Source organism: Lissotriton helveticus, chromosome 1_1, assembly GCF_964261635.1.
Source record: "Lissotriton helveticus chromosome 1_1, aLisHel1.1, whole genome shotgun sequence".
Lineage (NCBI taxonomy): Eukaryota > Metazoa > Chordata > Amphibia > Caudata > Salamandridae > Lissotriton > Lissotriton helveticus.
Window position 1 is genome coordinate 1,880,126,307 of NC_136057.1, and position 16,247 is coordinate 1,880,142,553.

At 45.6% G+C, this 16,247-nt stretch overlaps 1 protein-coding gene across 11 annotated transcripts in view; it reads left to right on the top strand.

Moving 5' to 3' along the window:
* Nucleotides 1-16,247, top strand: part of RALGPS2 (Ral GEF with PH domain and SH3 binding motif 2) — an 890,309-nt gene that overhangs the window by 332,100 nt on the left and 541,962 nt on the right. For all 11 annotated transcript variants that reach the window (XM_078642169.1, XM_078642158.1, XM_078642140.1 and 8 more), the window contains one exon: nucleotides 14,402-14,452. In XM_078642169.1, coding sequence (XP_078498295.1) covers nucleotides 14,402-14,452 — 51 coding nt within the window. The remainder of the gene's footprint in view (nucleotides 1-14,401; nucleotides 14,453-16,247) is intronic.

Below are 16,247 nucleotides of genomic sequence, written 5' to 3' on the forward strand. Positions count from 1 at the left end.
GCTAGGCGGAAACCGGTCCTAGATTGCTTGTGTTCTGGTTCATGGTACCTGGCCAGGCAGTTCGGCTGGACGGTTCCCATGAGTAGCAGGGTTCAGATTGATTTGCATATGCCTAGGTCAAAACTGAAGTGGCATGGTGAGCAAAAGAAGGATGGGTTAGAGTGCTACCCCGAGAGATTGATAGTGGTTAAGCTTATTGCAAGCAGCCTCCCATCACCTTTTGTGTGTTTCATGTGTAGTCAGGCTTAGCCATCTGTGTATACATGCTTGCCACCCCCAATCGTGTTCAGATGGTTCATATGGACATTCCAGCTACCTTGGGCCCAGGCACCTGGGCACCCACAGTCACCCAGTAACATCACTGCTCACATCAGTGGATTCACGCTCCGCTAGGAGGGGGGATGAGGAGGGGGCGCAGCAGCTATATACACTGCCATGGGAACATGCATTTTCCTCAGAAAAATGTAAATGAGTAACTGGCATGGTCTTGCCCAGCCAATTTCTGGAACAGTTTTAATATCCAATTTAATGTCGCCATACTTGGTCACTGGAAAACATTATATTTCCATCTACCGATTAGTTATAAACGCTTGGGTGGCAGCTCTGGTCCTGCTTGCCATAATTACAGGACTTTAACTGTCCATTAAAGGAATGCTAATACTAAGGATTTGAAGCACTAATTACAGGTGAAGGCTGGCTGTGCGTATACGTTGATCGATCCACTTTATTTGTTTATAACAAAGGGCAGTGCTAAGCAGTTATTGGCAATGAAAGGGCGTGCTAGGTAGAGATACTTGCTGTGGTCTGGTCAGTTCACTGAAATATATCACCCAGTTTTTGGGTTTCGCCTGCCGAAAGCCTGCGCTCTGCGCAGGTTTTCAGCGCAGGTGAAATCCTTTGTTGACAATAAGGACTTCTGGAACGTCCCCCGGCTCTCATTGGCTAGCTCCATAAATGGAGGCTAGCCATTGAGTGCCGGATCTGTCCGTCAAGGCCAGACCAGATTCGGGGGCGTTCCTGAGATTTTTTCCCTGGGCGGAGTTACGTTTTTTCCCGTTCCCTCCCCTTTCACTGATGCGCTGTCCATTCCCGCCCCCTCCCCGCCCCCTCCGTGTGCCTTTCCGCCCTACCCTCGCTTTCCTGTGCACGTTTCCCGCCGTCCGTGTCCTCTCCCGCCCCCTCCCGCCGTCCTTGTTCTCTCCCGCCCCCTCCCGCCGTCCGTGTCCTCTCCCGCCCCCTTCCGCCGTCCGTGTCCTCTCCCGCCCCCCTCCCGCCGTTCTTGTCCTCTCCCGCCCCCTCCCGCTTTTTTAATGTGTGACGTCACCTGCCGCCTGCCCCCTCCCCACATGGTAAACATTACAGCTCTCCAGTTCTTTCGTTAGTACTGTGTGAAGATGTTGCCATTGGAATCTGATGGCAACATGTGCCTCCTAAATGTGCCTCCTCGTGATTCGCTATCATGCACACAATTACTAATGTCTCCCCATGCGCATCGAGCTCGTGCGTCATGGCGCTTCCCCTGAGTGAACGTTTGACGCATTGCTGAAAGTGTTATACACTATATCTTGTTGTTTTCCGCTATCACGAGCTATCTATCATTAGCCAATTGGGGGACTGTTGATGTTCTGAAGGAAAGTGTGTGGCAGGGGCGGAGTCTGAAGGGTGCGGTGAGTTTGGGCATTCCCTGCCCATCCTGTGAAAAGGAGAGCCATTTCTAAAATATTAAGAGGGCCGTGTACATTTTACGTACGAGTGGTGGACGCCCGCCTGATTCTTTCTATTCACCAATGCGTACTCCATTTATAAAGACACCTGTCCGTGTATGCGTGAAACTGGCAAGGCAGGAACCCAGCGCAGCACTTAAGGGCTGAGGTGGAGGCCAGGATGGCGGTGCAGAAACAGAGTCAAGAATCGTGTACATCACTTGAGGAACTACACATCTCTACTGCATTCTATTTCACATATTTGCATTGCATCATAGTTCTCATAATTTCAATTGCCCTGTTTCCCTTCCGCGTCTCCACAGCCCCTGAAAGCCCTGCAGCGCACAGTTGACCTCACCCCTGTATTCACGAGGCGCTATGGCATGCACAGACCAGTTAGACGCTACAAGTGCCCCGTTTGTGTTTCCTTAGAAATAGATACTTTCTGAATTCTGCATATGACCGAATTACTGTTATAAATAGTACTATGGCAGGCAGGCTAACCCTTTGGTATCCACAGAAGTCCGTCTAACAAAATCGTATCGGCCAATCACGTGGCGCTCAGCAGAGACTGGATTGTTTCTTGGGCTAGACATGTGATGTGTAACTGCAAACCAAAAATATACCAACGTTATCAGTCGTGGAATGATGACGAACAACTGCGGCAGTCCCGGTGGGTTTGAATCAGCAAGTTAACAAATACATCCATGTCTGCAGTTCTCATGTATTAATCTTGACTTTTTGAAACAATGAAAAGGATTGCAGCTGAGCATACATTTCCCTTTGTTCTTATAGGGAGCGACATTTTCGTTCGGTTGCGTTTCAGAAATGCACCAATGTTGTTTATCTTGCCCTTGTTTCTGGTGACGACGTAATTTTCGTTCCGGAACTCCCCTTTTCGGCGGCTCTGAAAGGGCCGCTGTGTGTCGAAATGGTTTGGAGCCGGCTCCACCGGGGAGAAACGGGGGAGGCCGTGTTTATTCTAAACCAAAGGCCAATCAAGTCCAGGGCTGGCAGCGCGGCACTTAGGAACATGTGCATTAATACAAATTGTAATTAAATGGATTCCCGCGGCACCAGTAATGATGCTTTAATGAAGTCTTCTGCAAGAGCAATCGGTTTGAAAGGCCGGCTGCAGATGAAGAAGAAATGATAACATTTTGGATACGCGGCGCTCGGAGGTTGAAGGATGGGTTCCGCTGCCAGGCAGCGGTGCCCCTCTGCGAGGATTTACTGCGGCTGAACCAGAAGTATGCTTGCAGTGCTGGCATTGAATATGTGTTGCATTGCATGTCGAAGAGGGCCAGGCCATTTCGAATCATGCAAGGGTTAACATATGTATGCAAAGGATGTACACACGATTCTGTAGAGACCGCGGTTCCATGTGAATCATTAGATAAAATACCAACGTATAAAGTACAAATACTATCATAAGTGATTAAAAAAGAAGACAAAAGGGAGAAATCGGGAAATCAGGGTGACCTTCAAAAACAAAATGCAATGAAAAAATGTCACGATGTTGTACAAGCGTGTGTGCCCCCAAATTGACATTGTCATTGGCCGATGTGGACGATATATGGGGACTTTCAAGGGTGGTGAATTATCTCATTCAGTTTTGAAACACCAGTCCATATGAGGACACTTTTGCGTGAATGACAGTGAATCCCACCCTTGGCCAATGGCCTCTGTGATTGGGCGGCGGTTGCTGCCCCCTGTCCAGGGAGCAGCAGCGCGTGCATTGAATAATTGAATGAAGTGTTGATTTAGGAGGGCAGAGGACGGGACGCCCTTGGCACGGCCGCTATCCCCGGAGGCTGCAGGGTTGCGGGCGTTGTGCTGGCAGGAGTGTTACCTACACAGGCTATGCTGAGCTGTGGTGAGAGAAGGGGCGTTAGATCGCTACTGAGGCCTTTTCACCAGTCTTGGGGTTTGCAGAGGAAGGGCACGTAAAGGTATAATGCCATCACTGCTGCGATGAGGGAGTGGTCATTGCGCGCTGGGGCTCTCCCGAAGCCTGCTGGATGAGAGGGCAATGTCGGAGCGCGAAGGCCTAGTATCTTTCTGTGCACACATTGGTGCTGCTGCCCCCACAAGGAGGGGGAGGAGAGCGCCGGTGGTCGTGGTGAAGGCGTTGCACCTCGTGTCTGCGGAGGAGGTCCACCTATTGGGTTTCGCCTGCCCCCTTAATAGCCATTCGGTAAGTGGCCGTTGGACTACTTAATATAATAAAGATCACATGGCCTAATTCCAGGCATTTTAACAATTCTGAATGTGTTTGTTTTTCTTCACTTCCTCCATGAGAGTAAGCACTGGAGCCGCATTGCCTATTCTGCTGAGCTGTGTTTTAACTCCGTGGAGTTTGGCGAAGAAAAGTGATTTCTGCCTGTTAATATAAAGGATCTTAATTCAGGATTGACCAGATGAATTTATACAGCTGCCTAAGTCTGTAATTGCAGTGCAGAGTGCAAAGTGAGTGTGCAGAGTAGTGAGTGCAGAGTGAGTGAGCAGAGTTGTGAGTGCTGAGTGTGAGTGCTGAGTGTGAGTGCTGAGTGTGAGTGCTGAGTGTGAGTGCAGAGTGCTAGGGAGTGCAGAGTGCTAGGGAGTGCAGAGTGCTAGGGAGTGCAGAGTGCTAGGGAGTGCAGAGTGCTAGGGAGTGCAGAGTGCTAGGGAGTGCAGAGTGCTAGGGAGTGCAGAGTGCTAGGGAGTGCAGAGTGCTAGGGAGTGCAGAGTGCTAGGGAGTGCAGAGCGCTAGGGAGCGCAGAGCGCTAGGGAGCGCAGAGCGCTAGGGAGCGCAGAGCGCTAGGGAGTGCCGAGTGCTAGGGAGTGCCGAGTGCTAGGGAGTGCAGAGTGCTAGGGAGTGAGAGGGAGTACAAGGGAGTGCAGAGTGCTAGGGAGTGCAGAGTGCTAGGGAGTGCAGAGTGCTAGGGAGTGCAGGGTGCTAGGGAGTACAAGGGAGTGCAGGGTGCTAGGGAGTGCAGGGTGCTAGGGAGTGCAGGGTGCTAGGGAGTGCAGGGTGCTAGGGAGTGCAAGGGAGTGCAGAGTGCTAGGGAGTGCAGAGTACAGAGTGCTAGGGAGTGCAGAGTACAGAGTGCTAGGGAGTGCAGAGTACAGAGTGCTAGGGAGTACAAGGGAGTGCAGAGTGCTAGGGAGTGCAGAGTGCTAGGGAGTGCAGAGTGACTAGGGAGGGCTAGGGAGTGCAGATTGACTAGGGAGGGCTAGGGAGTGCAGAGTGACTAGGGAGTGCTAGGGAGTGCAGAGTGACTGCAGAGATTAAGCTAATAGCAAAGTAAATGACAATGCCATTTATTTATCTGTTTTCAAAAGCAAAACATAAATACAAATTTTGTCATTTTCAATGCCAATAGGTCTAACTTTTCCAAAGGCGAAACCATTGCATTGTAAATGCTTGTTTTTCCTAGCAATCGAACAGTGGTAAACAAAGTACTCTAATATGCAATGGGAAAGATATGTTGGCAATGGAAATCTACACTCTACATGGACCAAGTTATCAAAGGTTTCCTTATTTAAACGTGCCATATCATTGAAGTTAATTTTGGTCAGGCCTTGTCAATCTCAGTACTACCAATGTCCTATTAATCATCAAAAGGTATCAGGGTTGGTGATGGGAACTCTTCCTTATTATCTTCGGCACTATGATCAGGGTAATGCGGTGTGGTATATCTCGCTACACACTCTTAACTCCCTTGTCTGGTGTTCTTCTCTCTGCCGAAGTCCATGGGCACACCAGTTCATGCTGAAAGGGCCATTCAGTAGCTTCCCTTTGGTGGCTGTCAGGCAATAAGCAATAACATCTAAGGATCTCTCCTGTTGACCGGCAAAAATAAAATGCGGGTTGCAGTGTCTTTGCAGGTCAGACTTAGCAGGAACCAATGCTAATCTTTTGTGTTTTCCTGTTTTAAAGTTCTTCTCCATTTTGCAAAGATGTTCACTTCTGCAACGCTTTTTGAAGTACTCTTTTCATCCCACAGCTGTACCAGTTCGTTTTTAACGAGAATTGCTTTACGTGTGCTCCTGATTTTTGCAGGGATGCATCTAACTTGCAATCTGTTTACACCAAAACTTTCTCACTCAGTAGCCCTCCATCACTCCAACCCGCACCTCCCTGTTCTCAATTTCTTTACTTCTTTGTTACATTTAACCACGGAGTGACCCGTATTACTGCCCCTCCATGAATGATCAATTGGATGGAAAACTCTGTAGGCCATCATGACTTGCAAAACTAGTACAGCAGGGTTTTTTCCTGGACTGTCTAATCCCTCCGAGTTCCTGGGAGTTGGAACCTGTATTTCCATTTGCATTTTGCGCTGACATCAATGGAACTGATCTACTTCATTACTCTTGTACAGTGCCCATGAGAGGAAACCCTGCCTTCTACATGCATGGAAATGAAGCTTTGGAATTTTGGCTAATCCTGCTGCCCTATTGTTGAACATCCCAACGTGGCTCCTGATGCTCCTAGCAGCTGTACTGCTTGGATCGTTGAGTGCCTTCTGTAGAGTTGGTCTCGTCCATCATATACTGCTCCTCTGTACCCAGTTTCTCGCACGTCTGTTTGCTCTTTCAGTCAAACATGTTCACCTTCCTTGGGAAGCGATGTTTTGCTCTACCATTGCAGTATACAAAAGCTTGGAATCTCTTAAGTGATTTGCTAGATCACGGCGTGTAGTTTGTTGACAGCAACCAGATCTAGTTCATTTTTTCAGGGTAACCACCGACTTTGCAAGTAGTTTTCATTTAAAAGTATTGTGTCAAAATAGATCCCATGTTGATCTTGAAAAAAATCTTGTCTTTTTGCCTCTTAATGATCTTTGCTGCCATAAATGGAGTTCTGCCATTACCAAGCATTTGATCCTGCCGACCTCTGTACTTTTAGCGTATTCATGAAGCCTTGAGTTTGTAACTGGAACCTTTAAATAGTGTGTGCTCTTTAACCTGGTTCATTTGCCAATTAGTAGATCTATTGGCTCTCATACAGACTGATCTGCTTGGTTATTCATCAAGCAGAAGTTTCCTACTGGGGAAGATTATTCCTGAGTCATTTTGGAGTATGCATGTGTTTGGAGGGCAAGTGTTATCCTTGTGCAGTGTTTCAAAAGGTGGAATGGAGTGTTGCACCCTCCAACTTAACCTGTCTGTGGTGGGTCATTTCTGTGTGGTTGTTTGCAGTGGGTGTTTGGGGTTTCGGACTTCCGTTTGGCCCGTCAGCTGAAGCTTACCTGTCCGGAGTGTGGTTCACATGGACCTCTTGTGACTATTTTGTTCCTCCAGTAGAGTTGTGTAGCTGCAGTGGGTAGCTGTACTGATTGATCTACTCTGGGAAAGAAGTGTCCCTGTGAAGGATTAACATAAGTCTGTGTTGACTTGTGGTCATTATTACTAGAGTTCAAATCTATCAATTGATGCCCTGACTGTCGGGTATTCTTGTGTGGTTGGATCGAGTCCCTTACTCCTGAATTCCTACATTTCTCTGTTCACCAGAGTGCTGAATTTGCCACATACCAAACACCTTTAACCAGGGTTTGGGGGACTGTATTTGGGACCTTTACATCTTCTGCCCTGGGAGTTGTAGAGGTTTGAGGGGTAATGCATATGGTGATTGAATAGTCTGATGTAAAGGTGGTTGGTTGCCCGGTAGATATGCCAAGGTCCGACAGGGGGAAGGGTGCGATTGCAACAGGATTCCATTCTTGTTACAATTGTGCCACCTCTAATCTGGTTGGAGAGTTCCAATTTGGAGGGGTATGTATGCCAGTGCCATTGATTTTTTTGCATGGAAGATGAAGTTAATCTGTTGTATTGGGCGTAGCATGCTTTTATGGGTAGTTCTGTAGTGAGAAATGATGGAGATGAGATTATTGGTAGCTAGTATGTGGGCAGAAGAGGTTTAGACTTATTGCATTGAATATGTGGAGAAGGGTTGTAAATGTTTAGTGTCTGGGTAATGAGGCGTTTAGCTTACTGGTATGATAGGTTGTAGATTGTATTGTCATGTGATATCTTGTGGCGGTGGTGGATAAGGATGGAGCATGTATGTAGCTAGATGATCCTGGGATAGGACTATCTTACAGTGGTCCGAAGCACGTCAGAAATGTGTGTATTATTTTCTTGGGAGATTGGATTTGAGATAGAAAAGAGGAAGGATGGGCATATGACTAGGATAAGAGGACGCAGAGATGGAAAATAAGGAAGGGGAGAATGAAGAGCAAGAGGCTCATGTTACAGTATTGAGATGTATTCCTGAATAGGGATTACATATGTAATATTTGAGAGAGTGCAATAATAGTGAAATATTTTTTTGAGATTTGTATTGGTTTGTGTTTTGAGTAAAGCTTTGCCTTGCCCTAGTTGCTTGGGTTGGATGTTTGGAAGGGGGTTTGCGTTAAGAGGGAAGAGGATAATCCTGCAAAGAGGTTTGCTGAATGTCTTAATTTTTGTTTATAAAGTGCTTGGCTGTTGTGTCACAAAAGTCCTAGGAAGGGGCAGCACTGTCGGTAGTAGCCTTTGGGTTCTTGAACTCAGAACTGACCTTCAAAAGCTCTTTTGGAGACAGAGTAGCAGGTATTAAGTTTGTCAATGTGCCTTTTTAGGTCTCGCGGCTAGCGTTGCAGTGCGTAGCATTGCTCGCACAGCGAGACTTCATGTAAGGGCTTCTGAAACCTGACCACATGCTTGTGCGTGTAGTTTTGTTATCGTTGCAGGCTATTGGGCGTTGCGTGCATCTTTCTAACAAAGACAGCACGCAATTGGGCAAATGCGGGCGCATGTCCTGCATTTGCCCGCCCATGGCCTATTGGTGTCTGTTACCCAAACGGCTGACATCTGTTTTGCATTATCGTGCCCGATAATGCAAAACAGATGTCTCGCTGTGGTGCCCGCGCGGACCACTTGCGGGCTTGTTTTGTGAGTCTTGATTTAAGTCAGTTCTACCTTCGAAAAAACAATCCCCAGCATGGCACGCTTTCTTCGCAGAGCACCGAGCTCGGGGGTAAGCATCTCTGGCTGCTCCGTTGAAAGAGAGCACATTTAGCTCTCAGGAGTCTCTCATAATGCAAAACAAATGATGCTCAGACTAAACTGCTGGTGCCCTTTCCGCGACCAAACATCTAAAGATGTCATTTCAATAGGACATTGATTTTGATGAATATGAATGTAGCAGCAGCAAGAACTCATTGATTGCCTTACGCTCTCTCTCGGGGCTGGAGGAGTCATTAGGAGTTTTTATGCCATACAAACAAGTGGAAGTGAAATGCTTCATTATGGGGATCTTTCAGGACTCTGCTCTTCAACAAAACAAGTGGCTGCTTCGACAGAGATAAGAGTTAAGAGCATCTTCTAAACATTTGTTGTACTTGATTAATTCAACAATCAGCAGTCCAAGATAAATGCGTCTCTAGCAGGCTTCCAATGAAAAGGGATCGATGGCCAGAGTTATTAAACCTTTCATTCACTGGGGCGGGGCTTGAGTGGCCAAAATGGAGGGCATATTCTGATATGACTCAGTTGAGGCACCTACTAATCGTCCGGCATCCCAGTTGTAACGAAGGACCCATAACTGCTCCATCCGTAGAGCATCAAGGCACCCATTGCTTGTTTTTTGACAGTGAGAATTGCTCTGAGGTAGCTAACATAGTGCAATGCAAAGACCATTATTTGCCCACACAAGCCTACACTCGCGCTTTCCCAAATGTTTGACTTTGTTTTCTGAGTGCTGCTTTTCAAAACCATTGCAAAGCCCGACTGGTGGACTAACTCATCCAAACCAGGAGTCGGTCACGGGTCAGTTCTGCCTTTCATCCTTCCGAGGTACACAAACCAGTAGCAGACGCTGTGAGCCTGGCCAAATATACGGAACAGTGGGTCATTTGCATTACCTTTTCTTAAAATGTGGTTTAGAAAACAAAATCAGTACACATACTCAATGTAATGTAAATTTTCACCGTCTAGCCTCATGGGTGGTTTTATTATGCACAAAGAATACGTGAACAAGAACCAACGGCAAGTGCAAACGTTGGTTTGTGTACAAAAGGAAAAAGTCCAATCAGACCGGGGTGGAATGTGTTCTTCTGAGGGTTCTCCCGGGTCACGTATGTGTCTGTGAGGCTGTTTTAGTCCCTCAGGGGTCCCCATCAAGCTTTGCCCGGATGAGAACTCTGTGCTACGAGCGAGTTGGAAATGCCCTTGAACCCACTGCACACAAGCTTCACTGGCTTGAATAAATAGCCGGCAAAAGTGCTGTCTGTTAAAATACACACTGAAATTTTTTTTCTTGTGCGGCACGAGGCTAGACCTTGATAATGTTCATCACATTAAGTGTATGCACTGATTTTGTTTTTATTTGCCAAAATAATATTATAGGAAATTAGTGCCGGATGAACCACTGCTGTTTTATATATTTCAGACTGGGTAACAGTAAACACCCATTATTTCAGTGCCAAGAGTGTAGGTGCGCTTCACACATAACCTTTTAAGTTATGTAGCTCTTGCTACCTACGAGTTGTCAAGTGGTCTCTCGACCTATCGGGCATGGAGCCTCCTGTCTCCTCACGCCTCCTCTCACCCTCACCACTAATCCACCCTGAGCTCATGGAAAGGCCCCATTATTACCTAGCATCCAGGGTACCAGGGATTAACCCGGTGCCCGGCCTCATGCCAGGCAGGGCATACCAACCCAAACATCATCACCTGGTGTCTCAGGCTCCAGTCTGCAATGGAAAACTGAGAGTGCCAACTGTGATGCCTCAAAGCACTAGAAAGACCCACTGGTGCCACACAATGTGCACCATTCAAATGCTGCAAATAAATAGTGTTGCTGCCACCCATCTCCAGTAAGACTGGTGCTATGGGCCTTATAAGGATGAAAGACTGAGTCATCCCGGCTTCTAGAGATTCAAACCTGTGACCATCATGATTCAAACAGAACCTTACAGAGGTGTGTAGACCATTGAGGAGTCATTGAGGAGTTCTGCAGCCTGGTGCTGCTTCCTGCTGGCTTGAATACTGCAGCAGAAAGTTAGAAGGCCAGAGGGTATCCTAGGGAGGAGATTCTTTGACAGTGTTAACAAGTGCTTAAGACCGGGTGCCACATATAGGTTGTCTATTGCAGGTGACAACATTTTCAGAACCCAAAACCAAATCTGCCCCAGACAAAGAAATAGGATTTGTGTGTATCTGCACATACTGTGGATGCTAATGGGCTATAACGGCAACACCCATAAAGTAGGCCTGCACAGACACCCGTTCCCCCTCACAGACAAAGACTCCATATTACAACAAGCATTTTCAATGCAATATGTCTCGCATTTGCACGAGTTTCAGCTTTAGGCACCCTTTTATTTATGTGTTTTGAAAACCTGCAAGGGGTGCGTAAACACACACTTTGTACTTATAATACTTGCTTGCGATGAGCAAGGCTGGCAGTAAGAGGCGCAGTTACTACCAGTTTTCTTCTCATAAGTAACGACTATAAGTACAAAGTGCACGTTTACGTACTGCTTGCAGGTTTTCAAAACACATAAATAAAAGGCATTGTCAGTTACAATGCTAATAGCGCAAACTCTCACAAATGTGAGACCTATTGCATTGCAAATGCTTGTTTATATTAGACGTGGCTGCCCTGTAGTGAAGTCGTTGGTATGACAGTCTGTCCTTTATAGAACAAAGTTCACAGTTAACATTCAAGGCAGCGGTTGGCTTCTTAGACAGTGATTTTGATACCTAAGTGACTTGAAGTCATATTTTTTGTCACTTACTATATAGCCTTGAAGTTCACTTTATGAGCAAAACTAATTCAGAATGGTCTTTTTTTAAACCACCTCATCTGCCAGAATTCATTAAAAAGATTGTTTTAATGTAGTGCTTGTCTTAAAAATAACTTGCATTAAGATGAATGAATACTTGATTGGTTTACAATTTGCAAACCAAAGCTATTTGAGTGTCTGATACAATGGTTTTTGCTGCTACAAGCCTAAAGGAGTGCAAGTACATACATTTGCTCTATATCTTTTTGGGGACCAGGTGTAAGCGTAATGACACCATTGTGTCACTTGTTGCTTCTCAGTTTCGAAATTATTCTGACAATGTGGAGTCACACTGGCTATGTTTGTGCCTAAGATGTTGCACTTTCATCACAGCCATTCCTACTTCTTTCATTCTCTTGTTTTATTGGCGTCTTAGACTCCTTGCTTCTCGAGACTCCCAAATTGAGGACTTCTCTAACCACAAAACAGGCCTGTACCAGAACTGCTGCTAATCTCTGGAATTCTCCCCACTAAGCTGAGGACCCACCCTTCTTTCATGACCTTTTGAAGTCGACTAAAAACAGCTTTTTATCATGCACTTGATTTCCATTTCCTCTGAGCCCATATCCTCCCACTGCATGTTGCTGGACACTGCATTCCCAACACACTGAGCTTCCTTAAGACCAACGGTTTTGCTTTAGTTCCCAATACCTACCAGTTTCTTCTGCAGTGGTTTATTAAGTTATTTGTATATGTTCGTTTCTTATGTAAAGAAAGCATATACTAATTGGTGCAGTTGTACTAAATAAAACTGTTAAATATTGTAAATAAAAATCCTTCCATAACGGCATGACTGGTGCCACAGACTGCAGGAGGCTTGACTGACAGCAGGCCTCTTCTGGTACTCCAACCAACTACAAGCTCCAAACATCCCCCTTAAAACTCAGTACTGTACTAATCAATACTGCTTCACCGTACTCTCTTCAGAGTGTTCAAGGTGACACGTCATCAGTCCAGCACTCCTAAAGATGTGTTTTAGGCTGTCTGCTCCCACATTACTGGTCCAAAGGTGTGTGTGTGTGTGTGTGTATGTGTGTATATATGTATATATGTGTATATGTGTATATATATATATATATATGTGTGTGTGTGTGTGTATATATATATATATACATATATATATATATATATATATATATATATATATATATATATATATATATATATATATATACTTGATGTGGTCTGTCCTGCATCATTCATGTTGTATCATTCCCTCTGTACACCTGGGCCTATCCTCCTCTGCTTATCAGCCACTTAATGTCTTCTTTCGGCATTTCCTGCCATTTTTCAAGAGCTTTGTTGGGTGGAAAAATAAAATCCAGAAGCCCACCCATTCAGTGGAATCCGATTTTCTGTGACACTTGCATTATCACAAATTTTTAATTGTATAGATGCTGTTTCTTTTTATAATTCTTTTCACCGAGAGCTCAGTTACACCTGATTTCTATTTTTTTCCAGGCAAAAATGTAATGGAGTGTGTGTTCTGTGCTTGTATAACTAAATTCAGTATGGCAACTTATACAGTATTCATTGTTTCAGCGTGCTTTGTGCTTAAAGTTAAATAAATGGAACCCTTTAATATCAACTCCACATACTATAGTGTACGGAATGTCGTTCAGTTTCTCTTATGCTTTGAAAACGGTCTCCTATGTAAAAGGTCTCCTCTGTGGGGAAAGGAAAGCTGCAGCCTTAATTGTTCCTTTTTGGATTGGTATCTTTCTGGACACACCAGGGTCCTGGAGCGTAAGCATAGTATTGAACACACTTGGCTGAAATTGAGGCTCTACTTTTTGAATGAACTATAGATGATTTTACTTCAGTCATCAGGTTTTGTTAAAGGGAACAAAACATTCAAATTTATGCTCAACTTAGCACACCCTTCAGCACCAGATGAATTGCAGGAGGCTGAGACAATTCCAATTGATGGCAAATACGGCAAGTTTTTTTAAGGCACAGATGTCCACGTTGTGTAGGATGGAGGAAACATAGTGGCTTCCTGGTCGGTTGTTCTAGGAGAGTACCTTTTGCAACATGGTGGAACAACCTATTGGGGGCAATGGACATTGCTTAATTTGAGCCAGTGGTTACAGGTGGAACCCCCCGTCATTTATTTCTCCTCATCAGACTTTCATCCAGAACAAGAGAAAGAACACCAGCCAAATGGAAATGAAAGAGTAAGAGAGACGGAAAAACTGTGAGAAAGCTTTAACCCAGGGTTGAAAAAGAACTTGCATGAGTGAGAGAAAGGGACATATGTTGTGTGGTGGTGGATGAAAGCGGTATGAGGTGGAATCGAGACCCGGCAGTCCAGACACTGGTATGCACCTACCGTGGGCTTCGGACCACAACTTTGAAGCCTGGCACCAATTGTTGTACAAATTAAGCACTACCAAAATATGAGAGACTCCCCACTCTTGTTGGGGGAGGAAATGCCATTTTGTGCGGGTGGGCGTGGACTTAGGAGAGGGCCCACTGGGAATGAAGGGAAGCATTGCATGCCTCGAAATGAAGGGAAGGCAGCTTGTTGCAGGAAAGTGGCAGGCTGCCTTTTGCAAATAAGATGTGAAGACTGACTGGTGCAACATGGAGAGAAAGCTACACATTGGAAGAGAAAAGTGGGACTGTTGAATACTGAGGAGGAGACTAACTACTGGGGGCAGAGAGTAGGAAAACTGCCTTTTTGGACAGAAGAGCAAGAGATTTCAGTTGTAGAGAGAGAGGGGTGAGACTGTTTGTGAATACAGGATTCCTCAGTGGGGTAGTCTGGATTATCAGGCATGTAGAGCTTAAGTAGAATGGTTAAACATATTTGATCTGTCTTCTTGCAATATAAGTACACAACCGCTCTTTTAACATCCCTTCTTGCCTCTCTTTCAGGGTCAGATAACACTAATGGACATGCCAGTGTTTAAAGCCATTCAGCCTGAGGTGAGTAGTTCACGAGGTTTTGTATTTATGGGGTTTCTGCTCACGCTGTGGCATGTGCCCCCGCTCATTCCTCCCTTCTCGTCAGGGTCTGAAGCCTGGGAGGCTGAGTGCTGTCAGAACGTGTTGATGCCTACCTTTCTTCAAAGGGTTATTGCCCTCTAATATTGTTGCATCTGTTTTCCATAGCACAAAAATGAGTTGTTGCCATCAAGACCCGCCCTACTATCAGACTCTGATGCCAAAAGTGTCACGGGATCTTTCTTTTTAGCCTCCAATACTCCTACATGACAACAGTTGTTCTTCATGATGAAATATCTTTCCACATACAAAGAACTACAGCTTGTGTTCTGAGGATTTCAATGCTTAAAAAAAAAAAAACATACCTTATCGGTGTTTCCTTGTTAATCAGCGCCTTAGAAATTGGAGACTACTCTTGTCAATTCAGGACTACTTTGAGGCCCAATACAATTGTTGATGATGATGATTCATGGACCTTTTTTTTAAGCATTGGTCCCATAGGCTGAAGTGCACTGACCTTCTTGACCAAGGACTATATGTGGAGGCAAACCTCTTGGCTTGTACCTCAGAACTGCACTAGACCCAGCAGGACCCCCTTAGTGTCTTGCCTTGCATCCTTCTGATTGTCTGACAGACTGCATTCTTCTTTTTTTTTTTTTTTTTTTTTTTTTTTTAAACCTTTATTGTACAGAAAGCGCTCACAGATACGGGCCTACAACCCATCGGGCCGGCCACCACAATAAAATAAATATATCAGGCAATACAGAAGCTCCCACAGGATATCACAGCGATCCATACGAGAAGCAAAGGCAAAAAGCCACCGAGCAACCATCACGTACAGGATGAGAGAAGGTTGATTTTATAATAGAAGAAAGGGTGTCTCAGAATAAGGGCAATCCGTAAAGTCCAGAGGGCCGTGGTGGGCCGCGAACAAGCAGAAGTATCGAACACAGGAAAATTCAAAAAGAACAGGTACATTTTGGCAAAGGTAGAACGTGAGTCCCACAGTAATAAGCAATTGCAACCGCTGCCCAGCGCCCTCCCACCACTACAAAAAACACACAAAACTAAAGTAGGTTTGCAAAACAAAGAGCCCTCTGCCACAACAACCCGGGGGAGGAAAGAAAAAGGGGGAGAGGGGAAAAAAAGGGGGGGAAAAGACATAGGAAAAAAAAAAGGGGGGGGAGAAGGAAGAACGCAGCATCCCTGCACGCGCCCCACGGCTAACGAAGCACTCAAGAATAGATCAGTACATGGAATCAGTGGTAACAGGAGGAATGAATGCGTAGTAAACCGTGACGGCAGGAATACCAGAAGGCCCATGCTAGCAAAAACACCCCAGGAGGCGACATGCCGACACCGCGTCTCGAAAAAAGGGGATACATAAGAGCCATAGAACCAAAAAAAGAATGAGGGAAGAACACAATATGACAGACCCCCCCCCCCCCACCCCGCACATCCCACCCTGCACCCCTGCAGAAGGCTATGGCCTACCCCCCGGCTGCGTGCCTGTCGCCCTAATCAGAACCCGAAATATAGAAGAGATAAAAGTAAGAAAGAACCACAAAGACAAAAAGAAGAAGGGACAACAGGGAAGTAGCAACGGGAGAGGAGCCATATAATCAAAACCCCATCAGCTCCCACCCTCCCGTCCGAAAATACTCAGAACCCACGGGAAGATAATAAGCACAAGGATAATCTCCAGGAACATTAAGGAGAATCGAACACAGTCATACAGTTACAAACGGATCATCCGACCATACCGCAAGATAACAGT